Source organism: Schistocerca americana, chromosome 1, assembly GCF_021461395.2.
Source record: "Schistocerca americana isolate TAMUIC-IGC-003095 chromosome 1, iqSchAmer2.1, whole genome shotgun sequence".
Classification (NCBI taxonomy): Eukaryota; Metazoa; Arthropoda; class Insecta; order Orthoptera; family Acrididae; genus Schistocerca; species Schistocerca americana.
Genome location: NC_060119.1, coordinates 379,073,149 through 379,093,762, shown reverse-complemented (window position 1 = coordinate 379,093,762; position 20,614 = coordinate 379,073,149). Strand labels below are relative to the sequence as shown.

Below are 20,614 nucleotides of genomic sequence, written 5' to 3'. Positions count from 1 at the left end.
GATTGGCCGGTGGCAGGAAGCGGAGAGTGGTCCGGCAGAGATATCGGCCCACGAGCGACGGTATCCCGATACTTCGCCTGAAGGTGGAGAAGCGTTCCGTCGAAACGTCGCTACGAGACGACGATGCTACTCGGCTGACAACACGTGAAGACTTCGTATATGAAAAACAAAATAGCAATATTACCTACCTATCATAAATCTGCCTACTAAATGCAAAGAGTCCGTAGACAACGTGGAAATGAAATGGAAAATAGAATGATTAAATTGTTTCAAAAAGCTACAAAAAGGGTACTGCTTTAGTAGTACAGAAACATAAAAGCAGCAAGAAATGATGTGACAAATATAAACAACAAAAATGTTTATTTTGTATCAGATATAGAATATTTTAGTGATATACATTACCAAGTGAAATAGAATGGAGCCCAAAGAGACAAATAACTATGTGTGGTCGTTTTTGCAATGGCATTCTGAAATATTCAGATAAGAAAATCATACATGATACACATATATTATACAAGATGATGCTTGCAAAGATGAAAACAGCAACCAGTCACTGTCAATAATACTGTTTATTTACACAAACAACACTGTTACCAGTTGCATGCTGAGAGGTTCATCTTCAGGCGGCTGTTAACGTTTAGATTACATTTGTTGTTATTTACATTAGTTGTTGGCTGTTTCCCCATGTTACAGCAAAAGTTTCGACAAACTAGCATACATATATGCGGTATGTGGTTAAGAAAAGTAAAGATCTACTTTATTTACTATTTTATACTACAATCGATCTTCTACTGTCAGATCAATTTCTTTATTTGACAAGTTGATGCATTAATAAGTATGAACACAAGTCGCAACCTTAATATTCTACTTTTATGTCTAATTATTAGGAAACAACTTCTGCAATACCATCAATAATTACTGCAGTCTAGTCTCATTTCCATAACACAATCTCTCTTTTTACCATCTCATCACACTAATTTAACAGGATCATCATACTCTAAATTGCCTACTTCCACTATAGAATCCTTCGGGTGTAGATCAGTGTAAATATGGAACACATAAAACACTTCTTTTAATCTCCTGCATTCCAAGGCAGAATTAAAAGCTGATTTTACATGCTGCATTAAAGAATCATGCATGGAGTTAACAGGAAGATCAAACAAGGTCATTGCAGAAAGTAAGCAGAACATAGCTGAAACACCAATACTCACTGCAGAACTCCCAAAGAGTGTCAGATGTGGAGGATGTTGTTAAGCTATCAAATGTGTTGAGACAGTCGAGGTCAAGCAGGGCTGACTGGCAGCCTGCTTCCATGACCAATTTAGTCAGCATAAACACAAGACAGACATCATTACCACACAATTATGGTAATAAACAAGGACAACCACTACAAATTGTTAAGATATGTTATATCTCTTACATGCAGTTCTTTATTTTTTAATGGAGCAAGAGACATACAAATCAAGCTCTAAAATTTATCAAGAGAATCACACTGCAAAGTAATTACAATTTTATGAATTTTAGCCATTCAACATAAATGATGAAAGAAGAGTGGGAAGGGGGGTGAGGAAGCAGGACAATGGCAGAACAGTGCATCCTCTCCTTGCTGATTGAATTTTGCCTGTCTGTAGATCACCGAGTTTTGATGCAAATGAATACTAAATTTTCAGAAACAGACTGGACACAACAATAGGGGCGCAAGTTATTACACAACAACACTTATAGACAATGTTTTGAGTATGGAAACAGATTGGGGGGGGGGGGGCGCAAGGGGGGAGGGGAGGACTTCACTGAGCATACAGGATTAACAGCACAATCCAGAAGTTACACAGGATAAACTTCTCAATTACAGACAAATTAACTGACAGATTTGTAACGCGTGAATTTTTGCACACACAAGCTAAAGATGTAGGAATTTCAATACTACGTGCCCTGAGTACTATGGATCATCACAAAGTACTTGTTGGCTTTCGATGGTCACCTTATAATTTAAAAAATCTGTATATCAAAAAACAGTGGATCCAAGCCTATGATCTTGAGAAAATGAATAATTTTCAAAATAAAATAAAGAAACTATCTACAATCATAAAGCAGTAACAGAAAGGAAATCTAAACACAAACTTTATAATGTGGTTTTATTTGGCATCCTCAAATTGATGGATTGTGTGTGAACATGCACATTAAATAGGTTTCCTGCCTTTGACACCTGTGTGGCCAATACAAAAAGTGTGCAACACAGGAGAAAAATAGCATGATGGAACAAATTATGAAATGGATAGCAAATAACACAGGAATATCCTTGCGTGAAGAGTATTTTTAACAATGGATGAAAATATAAAAAATTTCACTGCACAAGGAAAAAACAAAGATGAATTCATACAAAAAGTACCCATTTTTGCAAATGCTCCTAACTAAACTATTACATAAACTGGAGAGGGTAAAATGAAACCTCAATTTCACCACCTGAATTCAAATCCCACCAAGTTCAAAGGGCCTTATAACACCTACTCACAAATTACCCACAGCTGTGTGTCCCTGTGTTTGCAGCTCACAAGTTCGCATGCACTTGTTAGAAAATTAACTTTTCAAATTTCAATATAACAATAAACAAAAGCATCACAGCTTCATAACTTCATGAAATAATTGCTATTTGAAATTAGAAATGTCAACTGATTTTATACAAATAATGTCCATCAATATCATCATACTCAGCCATGACAAGATCATCTTCCTCTTAGTCTTTTCCCATGGACATTGTTATCATAATATTCTTGACAGGTCCTACAGTGAGTCACTCTCTTCATATGACCAAACTGCCATATTTACTATGGGTTGAGATTTACCAGCATGCTTTTTTCTAATGTGACAGTTGTCAGATAATCTCATTCTTCATTTTATATTTTTTGTCCTTTTGAGCAAGACATTAGGAACTCCATTACTGTTTACTTGTTTGCTGCAGTAACTACAGCTGCTTCTTGACCATACATCAGTACAGATACGAGGTATTCTTTTGATGAAATATTTCAACTAGTTTCCTACTTATCTTCTTTGCCAGAAGGTAATCAGTAGGGCACTTGCCAACATGTTGGATCAAATGGTGCCTTTACTCAACTGCTAACCCAAGAAAATACCACGAGTCAAATTCACAGGGAAACGTGTCTAGTGGAGCATGCAGAGACTACATTGCAGACAGGAGCAGAGTCAGGAGGCTGTAGGGCAGGGAGGTGAGGGAAAAAGGAACAAACAAGGAGAGGAGTAGGTAAAGATGGCCAGATGCATTGGCAGAGGGCTGCAAATAAACAGATCGGAGATGAGAATGGGGAGGAGATGATTGGACAGAGGGAGTGAAAACTGTTGGGTGGAGGGTGTGGAGACAGTATGTTACTGTATGTTGAGGACAGGATAATTACGGGAGTGGAGAATGTGTTGTAAGCATAATTTCCACCCCTGCACAGTTCAGAAACGCTGGTGGTGAAGAGAAGGATCCAGATGGCTTGGGTAGTGAAGTAGCAATTGAAATCGAGTGCGTTATGTTCAGCTGCACGCTGTGCCACAAGGTTGTATACTTTGCTCCAGGTCACAGTTTGGCTGTGGTCATTTACACTGGCGGACAGCTGGTTGGTAGTCATACCAACATAAAAAGCTGTGAAATGATGGCAGAAGAGCTGGCAAATAACATGGAAGCTTTCACAGGTGGCCCGGCCCCTGATGGTGTCTGACAAACCTGTGACAGGACTGGAATAGGAAGTACTAGTTGTGTGGATTGGGTAGGTTTTGCATATGGATCTTCTAATCCTTGTGGTAGGATGCTGTGGCTCTATCCACCCCTCTGTCCACAATGAACTCTGCAACCACCAACAGTACCTACATTTTGACAACTGTCATCCCTTTCACACCCAAAAATCCCTCCCATACAGCCTGGCTATTTGGGGACAGCATACCTGCAGTGGAAAAAAAAAACCTCCATTGCTCAGTATGCTGAGGGTCTCACCAAGGCCTTTACATACAGACACTATCATGCAGACCTAGTCCGCAAACAAATCTCCTTGTCATTTCCCCTCACACCCCCAATCCTCCCACCACCAAAAAACAGCCACAAAGGAGTGTCCCCTTCATCACCCAGTACTATCCCAGACTGGAACAACTAAACCACACCCTTCGCCAGGGCTCATTACCTATCATCGTGTCCCGAAACGATGGACATCCTACCAGAGATAATACTTCCCACCCCTCCTAAAGTGGTGTTCCATCACCCAGCCAACCTCCACAACATCATATGCCATCCCTATGCCACTGCCAATTCCAATCCCTTGCCACAAGGATCACACCCCTGTGGAAGATCCAAAGCAAAACCAGCCCATTCCACCCAACCGGCACATTCTATTCCAGTCCTGTCACAGATTTATCCTACCCCTCAGGGACTATGCCATCTGTGAAAGCAGCCTGTCATTTACCAGCTCTGCTGCAATCATTGCACAGCCATTTATGTTGATATGACTACCTACCGGCTGCTCACCAGGATGAACGGCCACCTCCAAACTGTGGCCAAGAGCAAAGTATACCACACTGTGACACAGCATGCAGCTGAACATAACACACTTTATTTCAATGGCTGCTTCACTATCCAAGCCATCCGGATCCTTCCCTCTACCAATAGCTTTTCTGAATTGTGCAGATGAGAACGATTCTTACAATACATTCTCCACTCCTGTAATTATCCTGCCCTTAACATACAGTAACATACTGTCTCTGCACCTTCCACCCAACAGTTTCCACTCCTTCTGCTCTATCATCTCCTCCCCATTCTCTTCTGCCACACTTTATTTGCAGCCTTCTGACAGTGCATCCACATATCTTTATCCACTCCTCTCTTTGTTTATTCCTTTTGCCCACCTCCCCGCCCCACTATCTCCTGACGCTGCGGTCTTCTTTATGGTAAGTAGCAAACCATCTTTTCTTACACTGTTCATATTTCTACCTGGAGTTTCCATTGATTTTTGCCGAATGCCTTTCTTCCATCCTAAAACCCTTTTATGTTTTCCTTAGTTACTCTTCTCTATAGCATTATTTGTCTCAGTGTCCATTCTCTCTGGTCTTTCCTGTGTTTATTTACCACTGCATCTACTCCCAAGCCACACTGTATCAACAACTGTCCACAAACAACACAGACTTCATGACCATGCAGATTGCTGACGCAGCATCTAATGTCCCACATTCTTTCCTCTGATAGTTAATTACATTTATTCCTATTGATCCCACTTCATCCCTCATCCTGGCATACTTTAGAGTTTTGTTTTACATACATGCCAGGTGCCACATGAACTTTTAATCCTCGATTAAACCTCCCTCGCTCTCTCTTTGCTTATTGTGACATACACTACCATACTTCATCGTTCCTTTTCACCCACGTTTCTGTACGTTTTTAATGTATTTTTGTATAATTTCATGTGGTTTCTTGCAGTTTCACATATTTATGCACATTTTGACATATCTGAGTATTTTGCATAGCTGTGCATGTTTCTGTGTTCTTTATGTATTTTTTATGCATCTCTATGCAACTTTTAGCTTATCCAGTTCCTCTCACAACCATCAACATCTACATCTACAGAGTCCACCAGAAAAATGTATACACTCTGTCTGGCTCTATCGAGATATCAATATTGTCATTTGATTTGAGTTACGAGTGTGTTGTATGGTCTTTGGCTCAACAGATGTTAGTACTTTCATCTCGGTATTGAGAAAACAAGATGGCTGTAGCACATTTGACATTCAAGCAATGAAAATGTATTGTGAAGTGGCTTTTCAAGTTTGATAATGCCGTTGAAGTGCAAAGTCAGTGGAAGTGAGAGTTTGAAACAGAACCACCAACCTGCCGAGCAATTAAATGCATCGTTGACAATTTGCGTTGCTTGGAATGATTTGTGATATTCACAACGGAATATCAGGAAGACAGTATACAGCTACTAGTCCCTCTTCATCAGCTCTCATGTTAGAAATGTTTCTTAATCCTCCACAGAAGTCTGCTATGCAATGTGCATGTGAAGTGGGGGTTAGCAGTACAGGTGTGTGAAGAATTCTGAAAGCTGCAAAGTGGAAAGTTTACATTCCACAAATACTGCACATGATTAATGATGATGATGATGATGATGATGATTGTCGAATGCAATTTTGTGAATGTTATCAGCAAATGATAACTGATGACAAATAATTTGTGACGAAGGTAGTGTGGAGTGACGAGGCACAATTTACACTTAACGGAACTGTGAATCGGCATTACAGTGTGTACTGGGCACCAGAAAATCTGCATGTTTATATGGATGTAGTGGTCAATCCAACAGGGGTTCATGTGTGGTGTGGATTATCGTCTACGGGCTTCTTTGATGCTACTGTAACTGGAGAAGTGGACCTGGAAATGTTATGCACATCAATTTTGCCAGGTATACATGCACTTTATGGAGCTGATGAAGAGGTCTTCTACCAACAGGAGAGGGGGCCACCATACTACCACCTAACCGTACGAGCTTTCCTGGATGACAGTTTTCGGGGCACTGGATTGGACAAAAAGAGGGCCCACTGAGTTCCCTCCATGGTCACCAATCTAACACCTATGGACTTTTACTTGTGCGAAACTGTGAAAGATAACATCTACCGACGTAAGCCACGCACACTGGAGTAACTTCGCCAGGAGATTACGGCCACATGTGCAGCGATCTCCACTGTAACACTGACTGACTTGGATGCAGAAGCTGCTTGCCTTTCTGCTATTTGTATAGCCACCAATGGTGAACATTTTGAACATTGAAAGTAACAATGTGCTAAACTGAAGGTTGTACAACAAGTGTGATCAATTATTAAATGTAAAATAAACAAATAAGTAATACTTTTCATTCCTTATATTGTGTATACATTTTTCTGTCGGACTCTATTTTGCCCATTTCTGTGTCATTCCCATTTTCTTTGCACCATTCCTGGCACAATGGACCCTTGCCCCATCTTTCTGCACCAGTCTAGAAAAATATCATTTTCTCTGATTGAAACCAAGTCCCACATCCTGTTTCCCAAATGCTCACTAAACCATGGAATCCCCCCAAATGCCCTAACTGTAAAGAGTCCTTTCTCTGGATCCCACCCCTCTTTCACAATGATCTACACCTTTTCAGATTCTGCCAATCTCTGCCCTGGCTCTCACAAACCCGGTACTGCAACCCATGGCACAGACATCTCAGAACCGCCTCTGCTCCCTCCGCAAGATACTACTACTCTGTAATCCCCGCTCCATACATCAATCTCTGAAACTGAATCCCTTGCTCTCCAGCACCTGGAGGAGCATTCCAGACACCACCTCCAAAAATTATCCAAGTTGCTGACTTCCTGCTGCCACCTCAGGGCATCACTATCCAATGCCTATCATATCCACAGTGTTCCTCCTTGTCCACCCCTCATAGCAGCTAACCCCTGCCTTACTGACCTTTTCAACTTGCCACATCCCCTGAAACTCCCTAACAACCACCCACCAAATCCAGAGCCAACACAATCCCGTAACATTGTTGTTAACCTTTCCATCAAAATCCCCAGCTCTACAAAAGTTACAATTCCATCCAGCGGCTTTACTTTTAGCCCCACACCCAAATTTAACCGTGCTGGACTTGACAAAGGCCTACTTTCCTTCTCCTAATTCCTGCAAGGTAAGCACTTCTTTGCCACCAACCCCTCCAGCCAAAACCACCCTAATTCCAACACTGAACCCTGCCTCTTGCAGTTTGTACCACCAGACAGTCACGATCCTCCCCCCCCCCCCCCCCTCTACCTCCCTTCCACCTTACCACCCACTGGTCACTTCCAGAAATTTCTTACCCCAAATTAGCCTCACCATCCTTCACCAGGTTCCTTCCTCAGAACACCAACCTTTCGGTAGAAAAAAGTACAGCCGTACACAACCTCAAACCAGATCTTGACCTAATCATCCTACCTGCAGACAAAGGTTCTACAACTGTTGTTATGAACTGCCGTGACTATCTGGCAGAAGGCCTCCACCAATTGTTCAATTCCTCCACCTATAAACTTTGCCAGAATGATCCCATACCATAAATCCAACACAAACTGCAACCCCTGCTTAAAGCCTTAGGCCTTTCCCAGATCATCATCCCTGAATCCATTTCCCTCATCATGCCTATGACGCCCCGCACACCTGCCTTCTACATGCTCCCCAAAATCCACAAACCCAACAATCCTGGATGTCTCATTGCGGCTGGTTATTGTGTCCCAACTGAAAGAATTTCACCAGTGATTGACTAACACCTCCAATCAGTTCCCTGTAATCTAGCCTCCCACATCAAAGTTACCAACCACTTCCTTCACCAACTCTCCACCATCGGCACCCCTCTACCTCCTGGATCCCTACTCACCACTGTTGACACCACCTCCCTACACATCAACATCCCTCGTGCCCATGGTCTTACTGCTACTGACACTATCTTTCCCAACGTCCTTCAAACTCCAAACCCACTACCTCATTCCTCATACACCTTGCTAACTTCATCCTAACGTACAACTGTTTCTCATTTGAAGGGAATGTATACAAAGAAATCTGCGGCACAGCCCACTGGCACCTGCATGGCATGCTCCTATGCCAACCTTTTTATGGGCCACCTAGACAAGACCTCCCTAGCCTACCAAAACCAAGTCTGGTTCAGGTTCACTGATGATATCTTCATGATCTGGACTAGGGCCAAGCACCCATCTTCGTTCCTTCACAACATCATCATCCGCTCTCACATTCGCTTCATGTGATGCTCATCAACCCAGTCATGGTGTGTACGCGGACAAGGAAAAAAATTCCCGGGTTTCTCTCGATTTCCCGGTTAAAAATACACTTTCTCCCGGGTGGAAACATAGTTTTTCCCTGTTAATTGACAGTATATTTTCTCTCGGAACTGTATAACTAATCAATCTTTTGAATGGTTATGGTTTTATACAGGGACGTAGAATTTCCCGGCGCTTTAGAAAACGAAACTCAGAGGAAATAACACCTTTAGGAAAGATGTTTGATGTGCAGTAACATGTACGCTGCATATCTTCGTATTACAAATTCCACCAAACACCACATGTTACTTTCCGAACCATTGAAATCGAGATTACAATGCGTATTTGTAAGTCAATCATAGCTCATGTCACCTGATCTCGCCAGCCGATGAGAGCAGATATTCAGAGCTTCGGACACGTGGTGTAGTCAGCCAATAGCAACATCACTGTTAAGTACCGCGAACACACGAACAGGAAAAGTTAATGGTTTAAATTAATATATATAATGTTGCTACAAGAAAAAGCTTTCACATATAATGTTGGTCTTTTATGTACGTATTACATTTCATTTCAAGATATATCACACAAATGTGCCAGTAAATTTTTTAATAACGACATAAAAGTGTGATCTTCTGGGATATAAATTATTCTACATTGATCATCATCAAAGAGCTGATTTTTAAATGAGTCCCAGATTCCTAGTGAAGTAGGCATTGACCTGATATTAAGCTTTTCAATGTGGTTTCGGGATGTAAATTTCCTTGGGTACCAGCACTTTATCTCATGTCTGTTTCTTTGTTATGGCATAATGCCATATGTGCTAGAAGATGAAAACGTACACTTGAAATGCACCGAACAGTTGAACTAGCCAATAGTTTGAAATTAAACCCTTTGTTTCAAATATATTGACTGCCTCAGCAGAAAAGATTATTAAAAGACAATTTCTTCAGCAAACCGATAAAAAAAACTTCATTGTTTTGCATGGCAATTAATGCTTGACTGTCAGAAAGGTGGAAATAAAATAAAATCTGAAAATAATAACATATTTTAGCCTTCCGTAATTATGTGAATGTATTTTAATTCACATGATAGCTCCCGGCCAAAGAAATCAATTTTGTTTTCATTTGACGTGAGTGCAGTAGACAAAGAGGAAACAGCAAAATCACTAAATGTAAACACGGGTACATGGAGACTACCCGCTTCCCTATTATAACTCAGACTGCTCTGTGCATCAGATCCGTATCTACGATACTTCCGAACCGGGGCAATAGTAGATAGTGGCGTCCCTTGAGCGTTTGAGATAGGACGTCAAAAATTTTTTTAAAAATCGAATTTTCAAAAATATGTTCATTTTGTAGCACAAATCTTTCTGAAGAGTCTGATACATAAAACACACATGTCCGAAGAATTGTAAGACATGTTATTTGATCTTAAGTGTGCCAAAGTGCAGCGCCACACCTCTTCACACAGCATTCTTCTATTGCCCGTCACTGTATTTCGGTCTGTGGAATTGAAACATGTATATTTTGTACTGGTTGCCATCAAACTATATTCAGGACAGTTGAAATTAAAAAAAACTCTTCAGAAAATTTGCACTCTTTATCCCCTATTAGCTAACAACTTGATGCTTTGTGTGACATAAAATTAAGTATAGGATACATAAAACCAGTAAAGAGAAGAGACAAGCAAGACAGTACACATTTCTTCAATCCTTGGCTCCTAGAATTTTTTTCTCTCTAATCTTGCTACAGCTTTACATGGCGTGCTTTCCTTTCTGCGAAAGGATCTGTTACCTCATCACAGTTCGTCAAACGTTTTGCTACATGAAGAATCTAAATGTCGCTGTCTAATTCTGAAAAAGCTGTAATTACAAATAAGCCCAAGACTGGTGTGGTTTCTCGACCTGATTACCTGTATTTTGTCACTGTCTGCAAGATAAAACAAAACAGGTCTTTATAATACTGTAGCAATTGTAACAAACGCCAAATAAACGAGACTGTTTTGGCAAAATGGTCATTTTTATAACATGACAGAATATAATTCACAAAGTACCAATATCAAATGTCTATTAGGCCAACTACAACCAACAAGCTTTACATTAGGAAATAGTTTTACACTTCATTCATACGCTCCAGTTTCTCAAGCTTGAGATCGAAAAGTAGTAGTGCGAAATTTTTATATAAATTTGGAATCGTCATATTCTTCCATAATTTAAGTGATGTCACCATTTCTTCTCCTTCCTCGTTCTAACACCCCAGTGTCAAAGCTTATTCACCGGTTAACTTGACTAACTCTGCCAGAATCACCAGTTTAGTTATTCCGCGATTATTCTCCAGTTAGGCATTATTACGTGTTCATACAACACGTTTTCCACGCTACTTCGAGAATAGACCTTAAAGCGGCTGCTAGACGGAGACTGTACAACTGGCCCTTGCTAGTATATCGATCTGGCCAAAAATTTTCTGTCAAAATTTCATTTTCTTGGATACACCAAGAAGATAATGCGTAATCTTTCTTACCTGTTATTCCTGCTATCCGTTTATTCGCACTCTGGTAGTCTGAATCTATGGATTTCGCTGGTAATCATAACAACCCTCATCATTTGCAAACCCAATCAGCCACATAATCAGACAGTAGTTGGCTTTCTTTCGTTCGGCTATACTCTGTTCAGCTCGTATAGCACCTTTTGTCTGCAGGAAAGTTTATTTCTAGATGTGATGAGGATTCCACTGACAGAGACATCACGTACACTATGCACGCATTCACAAATCAACTTATGATTCATTCAGAAATCAACTTAGAATGTGTTCAACAACATTCAAAAACCGACAGGGACACGTTTCAAAGTCATACAAATAATTGATAGACCAACGTGCGCTGGATGCTAGGTGCTTTGTGAAACAAGGTTTTCTCCTCAGGAATATGAATTGCCCCCCCCCCCCCCCCCACACACACACACTCCTAGATCTAGGGCTGCTGCGCAATCTGGCAGCTTGGCCGCACCAGTAAAATTCTTCCCGGTAGCACCTAGCTGCCCCCCCCCCTCTTTTTTTTTTTGCAGCTGCTTACACAGCCAACAGCCATGTTTCTGTAGCCACAAGCGGAAGAAAATACTACTCAACTGCGTATGCACATGATCCCACTTGTAACTGTTATACCAAATCAAATGTTAACAGTTGTGACGCCATGCTCATCGGAGGCAATTCGTTGTTACGGAGCATTGCACAGTCTTCCTAAAGCCTTTGGCACATTTTGCTGTTGGCAGACGCTTGTATGAGCACTGTGTTTCGTTGCTGTATATGGCGCATTTCCTTTGCAATTTAAGTTTTACTTCAGTTTTTTCTCTCGTTCATGTTTTATTGCTGCAGTAGCAGGATATAGTAATATCCTTTGTTAAGAGTATGGTTCTTACCAGTCAAAATTACAAAAATTTATCTGAGAACAAAAACAATGAAAAATTCCTGGAATTCAAAAAAATTCCCAGGTTTTTTGCGGTTTTCTCCCGGATGAAAAAATTCCCGGTTGTCCCGGGTTGCAGACACCCTGCCAGTGTGCCACTTTCCTAAATGTTGACCACCTCTTCTCTAATGGCTCCATCTGCACCTCTGTCCACATTAAACCCACCAACCTCCGACGGTAGCTGCATTTTGACAGCTATCATCCCTTTCTGGTGTGAAAGTCCCTCCCATAAAGTCTGGCTACATGGAGATAACATATCTGCAATGACAAAAACTCCTTTACTCATCATGCTGTGGGTCTCATCAAGGCCTTCACAGACAGGCACTATCACGCAGACCTAGTCTGCAAACAGATCTCCTTACCATTTCCCCTCACAAACCCAATCTTCCCATCTCCACCTAAAACCAGTCACAAAGAAGTGTCCCTTTCATCACGAAAAGTACCATCCCGGAGTGGAACAATGGAACCACAAGCTTCAACAGGACTTTGTCAAAGCATGTGGTTCATCGTGCCCTGAAATGAGGGCCATCATACCCGATGTACTTCCACCCCTCCTTAATAAGGTGGTGTTCTGTAGCCCACCCAACCTCCATAACATCATTGGCCAACCCTATGCCACTCCCAATTCCAACCCCTTGTCACAAGGATCACATCCCTGTGGAAGATCCAGGTGCAAATCCTGCCCAATCCACCCACCCAGCACTTTCATTTCCAGTCCTGTCACAGATTTATCCCACCCCATCAGGAACTATGCCACCTGTGAAAGCAGCCATGTCATTTACCAGCTCTGCTGCAATCGTTACACAACCTTTTATACTGGTATGACTACCAACCAGCTGCTCACCAGGATGAATGGCCACTGCCAAACTGTGGCCAAGAGCAAAGTATACCACCCTGTGGCACAGCATGCAGCTGAACATAACACACTTTATTTCAATGGCTGCTTCATTACCCAAGCCATCTAGATCCTTCCCTCCACTACTAGCTTTTCTGAACTGCACACATGGGAATGATTCTTACAATACATTCTCCACTCCTGTAATTATACTGCCCTCAACCTACGGTAACGTACTGTGTCCACACCCTCCACCCAACAGTTTCCACCCCTTCTGCCCTATCATCTCCTTCCCTTTTTCTTCTCCCACCCTGTTTATTTGCAGCCTTCTGACAATGCATCCGCATATCTTTATCTATTCCTCTCTTCGTTTGTTCCTTTCCCCCCACCTCCCTGCCCCACAACCTCCTGACGCTGTGCCAGTCAGCAGTCTAGTACCTGCACATTCCACCAGACAGTGATTGTCTCTCTTCCCACCTGTACACTACTATCCCTTCCCTTCCCCACCCCTTCCAGAGCGTTGCTGCTTGCGTCTCACATGGTGATGCATTCCAGCCTGAGATGCTAGAGTTGGTAGTCATGCGTGCGTGAGGTGTGCTTGGTTGTGTGTGGTGTGTGTGTGTGTGTGTGTGTGTGTGTGTGTGTGTGTGTGTGTGTGTTTACTGTAAACACAAAGGCTGTAGCCGACAGCTATATATGAGTGCCTTTTAAAAAATGGTGCCTGTCTCAAACTTGATATGTCTTCTTTACGGTAACTAGCAATCTTATCTTCTCCTACATTGTTGATATTCCTACCTAGCATTTCCACAGCTTGATTACAGGGAAAGGTGATATTACAGGGAAAGGTGATATTCTCATAAAGTTATGAAGTAGGTTTTATACAGACTGATCCATGAGGCTCAAAGTGTCTGAGATAATACATGATAGGATTATAAGCTCTTTGTATTTTCTTATTAAACTCTTAATACACAGTATCATTAAATTAATCAATGCTATGCAAGTACTGGAAGCTGATCAAAATATCTATATATTTGTAAGAGGGATGGCTAGAGTGTTCTAAACCAAGACCAAACCAACTGCTTCAGTTCATTTTTTTACAAATTCTTCAAGCCAACGAGCTAATTAGTTTCTCTATTTACATCTTACATCACAGGCACAAAGCTTTGACTTTTTTAAATCTTCATGCATTATTATGACCAGGATGAAGAGATGTGGCAATATACAACTTCTTTGGTGGAATCCACTCTTCAATTCTAATCAATCTGGTACTCCATTCTGGGATTGTACATTGTTCCTGGTGTTCTTGAGTAACTCTTACTGTGGTGTTATGAAACCTTCTTACACAAATTCCTAATGGAAAGAAGCAGGGGATTCTAGGGTTGAATACAGTGTGTGTTCCATAACCATGATAGTAGTCACAAAGAATCTATTTTAACCTCGAAAAGTTACAGTAAATGGGTTCTATGTTACACATCAGCTCAGCAGTGGTGGCTAAAAACTCCATTTGAAGATGGATTACTAGACCTGTTGCTAAGCACTCTTCAAATAGCTACACAGAAAATATTTACAGAGCAAAGTCAGTGAAGAACAAGCTACATACAAATTAGTAAACCTGAAACTATCCTAATGACAGACGGCATAAAATTATCTCTCATATAAGTTTCTTTAAAAAGTCACAATGTTTGTTAACCAATAATACTTTGAATTTGATGTGATAAATAAATACTTACCGTCAAGGGGGTTAACCAGTCCACTACTTGTCCAGTCAAACTGAGCTGCAGGAACAGCATCCTGTAAAATATTACATAAATGTATGACTGTCAGTAACATGACACAGGCAACACTGATATATGGGTTGTCAAACAGTTTTTAATAGAATAAATCATATTAGTGAATCAGAAGTTACTGTGCCTACCTCTGATTCCATTCCTAAGATTGTTATCTGTATACATATCTGATACCTCTATGTGTGTCTTGATACTCCAATTGTGATTAAGCATCTATCCCAATGTCTTCAAATGCAACATACACCACAAGCTTCTTTTAAGCTTCTCTCTAGTCCCCACTTTTTTTCCTTTCTTGGTTCTGTTTTGATGCAGTCTGCCATGTTTTCCCCTCCTGTGCTAATTGCCTCATCTGAGAGACGCATTGCTAACACCAGAGAAACTCCTCTGGCACTGTACTGCTACTTGTTCCTACTTCTCTGTGAAACTTTCATCTTCCAAGTTCACCTCACCTGTTTCACAGAAGACAACTACATATCACAGTTGGATCACAGTGCCTGGAGAATATTGTGTGCAACCCCCCCCCCCCCCTCCAAATTTTAAAGATATCTACTGTGTTTAACATATTGTTGAAGGTTAGTCTTCACTCACCTTTTAACCTCCAGTTAGAGTAATAAAATAGGCCTACTGGTGTGAACAAAAGAAATTCAGGACAAACAGAGTCTTAGAAGCAGGTGGACTTCTATATCATTTTCTCTTTCTTTGAAATATGAATGAAATTCAGAACTAAGATATATTACTGATGACAATACAATAAGGCCACAGTATTTGCTGTGTCTGAGGTTAGTCTCAACAGAATGTACAATATAATATTAATTTCTGGATGGGGCCAACAAAAGAATATGCTCTCACATTGAAACACAAACAAGTAACTAGAATGTTTTGAAAGGAAGAGGGCGTTTTGTTGGTTGTTTGGGACAGATAAGGAATAAAACAGTGAGGTCATCATGGGACCCTCTATCAGGAATTAATGACCTCAGCCACAATTTTGATCAATTTGAAAGATGATGTAGGAGTAGTAAAATACAGGCGCTGAAAGCAATATTAATGCCAGTGATGAGGAATAATTGAATGAGGAATAAAAGTATGTGGGTAGGATCAGTCTACAGGCTACAGAGCAGACAAGCCCCTTCCCTCAGCTCATTGCAGCAACAGGCACCTTATCCACGTTTGACACCTCGCTGAACCAATGCAGGGCTAAGATGACAAAGGAATAAATAATTCCTTCTAGTTAGATGGAGCAGATATGCATACAGTAAAAATTGAATAGCTAGAAACATAATGAACATCAGTAGGACCAGTAATACTAAAACAAGGCGAGAGAAATACTCACATCGCTAAATGGATGTGTTCAGTCTAGTGTCCCCTCTGGGCTTAGCATTTGTTGGAATGTGTCCCACCCCCAATCCATTACAGTCAAACAGTTAAAGACAGGAATAGAACTCACTCTCTCTCAGAGGAAGCATAAAAATCTGTTCCTTCATCGTCAGCTATTATCAAAGATAAGGAATCTTTAAGGTTGTGCCTCTGTTGGAGTGCTATAATGAAGGGGCACTCTTAGAAAAGTAAAACAGGGTGCAACAGAAGAAAAGGCTAACTGCATCTTAAAGTAATTATACAAAGAGTAAAAGACGGTGGTTGCTGGAAGGGGTATGGTTGAGGGCCGTCTGGGCCCAGCTTGTGGAAGGAGACATTCCAATCCCAACCACACAGACTTCACCCTGAAAGCAGTTTAAAACATTAGATGCAAGAATAAAAACTAATCTCTCAGAGCAAATAAAAAACCAGTTCAAGTGTCTCCGTATTGTTCACCACCATTACGCAAAGAATGTGGAAGACCCTGTTTGGCAAGGAGAGCACAATGAGAGGGCATTCCACCAGAATGTGAGCTACTGTCTATAAGGCTCCACAACCACAAATAGTGGGTGGTTCATTACATGAAATAAAACTGTGGCTCAGTCTGGTATAACTGATGCTAAGGTGACAGGGCAGTGAACTCCTTCCGGAAGGAATGGAAGGAGGAGTGCCAAGTAGCTGATGTCTCCTTGATAGTGCAGAGTTTTCTATAGAGGGGACATTTGCAAGTATAGGTCTCACCTGCACCCATAAGCAACCTCAAATCATTGCCTGTGATCACCAAAGTGAATGTTGGGTGAGTAATCATTTCTCTAGCCAAATGGCTAACCAGTTCATTTCCAGTATACTCACATGTGTTGGGACCCAGTGGAAGACAACCGAACATCTAGTATGACAAAGGACATATGGAAAATTGTGAATTCCAGATATAAGAGGATGACAAGAATAACACTGATCAATAGCCTGCTGATCTCTCATTGTGTAACAACACATTAAAACTAGTTTGAGTTGGGTCTGTTTAACAAGATGTAGGACACTTTTAATGTCTCTTATCTTCACCAAAAAAATCTACATCTTCCCTGTAAGGAATGCTGTTGTTAACAGATGAGAGATATAAAAGCATACCCAGTCCTATCAACAACATGCAAGGACTACGTATCCAAACAGAGTTCTTGAACAGGATGAACAGCACTATGGCAACAGAAACGCGTGACTTGCATTTTCACTGGAGAAAACGAGACACCATGGGAAAGAGTCCAAGTGGAAGCCTCCAGATAGCTCCTTGGAGAAGGTATTCAGCCAAGGCTACAGACAGAGCAATACCAAATAGGGAGGTCGTTGACATACAACTCAGGTGTAACCACTGGTCCATTACAGGTCATTAGCCCATGGACGGCAATAAGGAAAACACTTGCATGGAGCTCTGGACTAGTGAGAACAGAGTGATGTATCCATTCCAACTCAAAACAATTGATGCAATAAAAACTGATGAATAAAATTTAAAAGGGGGACTAGAAAGTCCCAGTCATGGAGGAGGTGTACAATATGATGACATCAAGTGGTGTCTTACACCTCATGAATGTCAAAAAAAACTGCAAAGAGATGCTGACATTTAGAAAAAGCCTGTAGGATTACTGTTTCCAACTTTAGCCATATAAGTGGTTGATTGCCCCCCCCCCCCCCCCTGAAACAACACCGATAGGCAGCCAGAGGCTCCCACAATTCATTCGATACCCCAGCATAATTGTCGAGCTATTATCCATTCAAGGAATTTTTGGAGGTTAATCAGTTCGTAGCTATTGATGGACATAAGCTTTTTAACTGATTTAAGTATCAGGATGATGGCAGTTTGCCCACACTGCAAACAGAAAACATCTTTGAGCCAAATGTGATTGAAGACCCTGAGTATATGGAGTCTATGAGCCACATTCAAATGTTTGATCATCTAATTATGAAACAAATTAGGGATTGGGGCCATATTGAATAATGAGTTGAAAGCCTGAACCAATTCCCAGTTCATTATAAAGTTCAGGGTTATGGCGGCAAGAGGGAAAGGATACAGGGATGACTTCAACTTGTCATTTGTGTGTTACAAGCATAGCCAGGTAAAGAAGTGGACACTTATGTTGTTGGAAAGAGGGTTGTGAGGTGTTCAGCAAGAACTGATGCAGCAGTAGAAATACCACCATGAAGGAGGAGACCAGGAACAGTTGCTGATATTTTGTAGCCAAGTAGACCTTGGAGTTCGGCACTGGGGTGAAGAGAGACACTTTCCTAAGGAAGAGATATAGCACTCCAGGGATTCCTTCTTGCGCATTTAATTCCATAGCGAGTCTTTGCAGAGAGTTGCTTAAAAGTGATTAGGACAGCTTGAGGAGGATGTTGCTTGAGACATTGCAGGGTCCTTCAACAGTCCTGAACAGCTGTTGCAATGTCTTTAGCCCACTATGGTATCAGCTGCCAATGGATGGGGCTCCCAGAAATGGGGATAAGTGTTCCAGTGCTATGAGTGACGGCACTGGAGATATCTCCAACAACCTTGCTGGTACATTCTAATGAAGCTAACAGTAGGTGTATACAACTACCAGTTGGTCCTTTGGACAGCCCAGCAAGGCAACAGGTCTGGCAAGCAGTGACAGGGTCACTGGAGAGTGATCACTATCCTGAAGAAGTTGATTAATCAGAAGACTTCTACCAGATGACAGGATAGTTCCCCATAAGATGGTGTACACTATAGTCCCCAAGTAGCAGAATGGGGGAGGGGGAATGGGGGGGGGGACAGAATTATCAAATTAAAGTGGCCATCTCAAAGTACGCTTATCCGTTGTAGGGGTAGGAGCTGAAGAATATGGGCAACCTTGGGATGAGCAGTTCATGGCTCATTTAACAAATGGCTGGTGTTGGGTCACTGGTCTGTAGATTTCTAGGAAGCTGTTTCCATATGTGAGTACCACAAGTCAATACCAAAACTCCAGCTGCTGCCAATGACCTTGCCACAGAAGTGGCACTTCACTTCATTAAATGCACTATTTACAATGTTGCAATTGTATGCATGTGTTTTCTGCCACATAACACTAAACTTTTAGAATTTTGTTTCCCACTACTCAACCCACATCAAACTGCCAATAAATCTAAAATACAAACTGTTCATCTGTAACTTACATAACTGAAAACTTGAACATACCTCAGACAAAGAATTAACAGTCTCCACTGCAGATGTCTGTGGATCTGGCTTCGTAGATGGTGATACAGGTGAGCTGATACTGGAAGCTCGCACTGGCTCCAGTGGGCTGAATCCCAAATTAGCAGCAAATCTTGGTACAGAAGCATTCCAGCGTGGGCCAAAGAGCTGCAAAGATAAATAAGTCACTATTAAGACACACAAGACCTGGACATCATTTCATGTCCATATTGTTGTGTGTACTCCTATTACATCAAGTCCCCATGTGGCCAAAATTTGCCTTGGTCAACTCCAACCATCACTTTTGCCACAGCAAATTTTTTTGAATGCCATCTTTCACTACCGCACTTAACACAAATTCAGAAAATCTGTTAATGGACATTTATAATGAAACAGTACGTAATAACCTATAAACTACTTGTACAAGAGAACAGAACAACAGAATATATGAAAAAAGAAAAGAATCTAAATTCTGGCTATGAAGACGTTTCTAGCAGAAATCTTTTGCTGACTTCATAGGATTATGATTAAGCTATATTTGTAAGTAATCAATGACTTGGGGCACATAGCCTGACAGACTTAAGCATGCTTTAGTAACAGGAGTCTATGAAACTGGAAATAAGCAAACTGCCTCTATAATACACCTTTCTCACTCCTTCCACTCTTTCCACAAGTGTTTGAGAGAGTTGCTTGTAACAGAATACTGACTGATTTAGCCAAAAAGAATTTGTTAACTCGCTCTGGTACTGGCTTCTGTAAAAGATTATCCACAAGGAAAGCAATACAAGACCTCACAAACAAAGCATTAGCAGAACTCGGCAAGAAAAGTTATACAGTTGGTGTATTTTGTGACCTTATCAAAGTATTTCATTGTGTTGATCACAAAATTCTACTTAGCATACTGAAGTGCCACAATATTAATGGTATCTGTCTTGCAGAGATGGAGCTTATCTTCATAACAGAATGCAGAGGATCTAATTGACAGGCTATGTCACAGGCATGAAACTAACCCATAATGGGGGAATATAATATGTGAGGTCCCCCAAGGATTGGTACAAGGCCCACCGTTCTTGACCTACATACATGATCCAGAATGAGATTTTCACTCTGCAGCAGAGTGTGCGTTGATATGAAACTTCCTGGCAGATTAAAACTGTGTGCCGGTCCGAGACTCGAACTCAGGACCTTTGCCTTTCG

General features: G+C 41.3%; 1 protein-coding gene across 4 annotated transcripts in view; it reads right to left on the bottom strand.

Moving 5' to 3' along the window:
- The window catches only part of LOC124600874 (aftiphilin), a 61,353-nt gene that overhangs the window by 8,012 nt on the left and 32,727 nt on the right, over positions 1-20,614 (bottom strand). For 2 of the 4 annotated variants that reach the window (XM_047136198.1, XM_047136199.1), the window contains 3 exons: positions 19,421-19,585; positions 14,827-14,887; positions 1,212-1,307 (listed from right to left, as the gene is read on the bottom strand). In XM_047136198.1, coding sequence (XP_046992154.1) covers positions 1,212-1,307; positions 14,827-14,887; positions 19,421-19,585 — 322 coding nt within the window. The remainder of the gene's footprint in view (positions 1-1,211; positions 1,308-14,826; positions 14,888-19,420; positions 19,586-20,614) is intronic. The other 2 variants (XM_047136200.1, XM_047136201.1) reach the window with 2 other exon arrangements.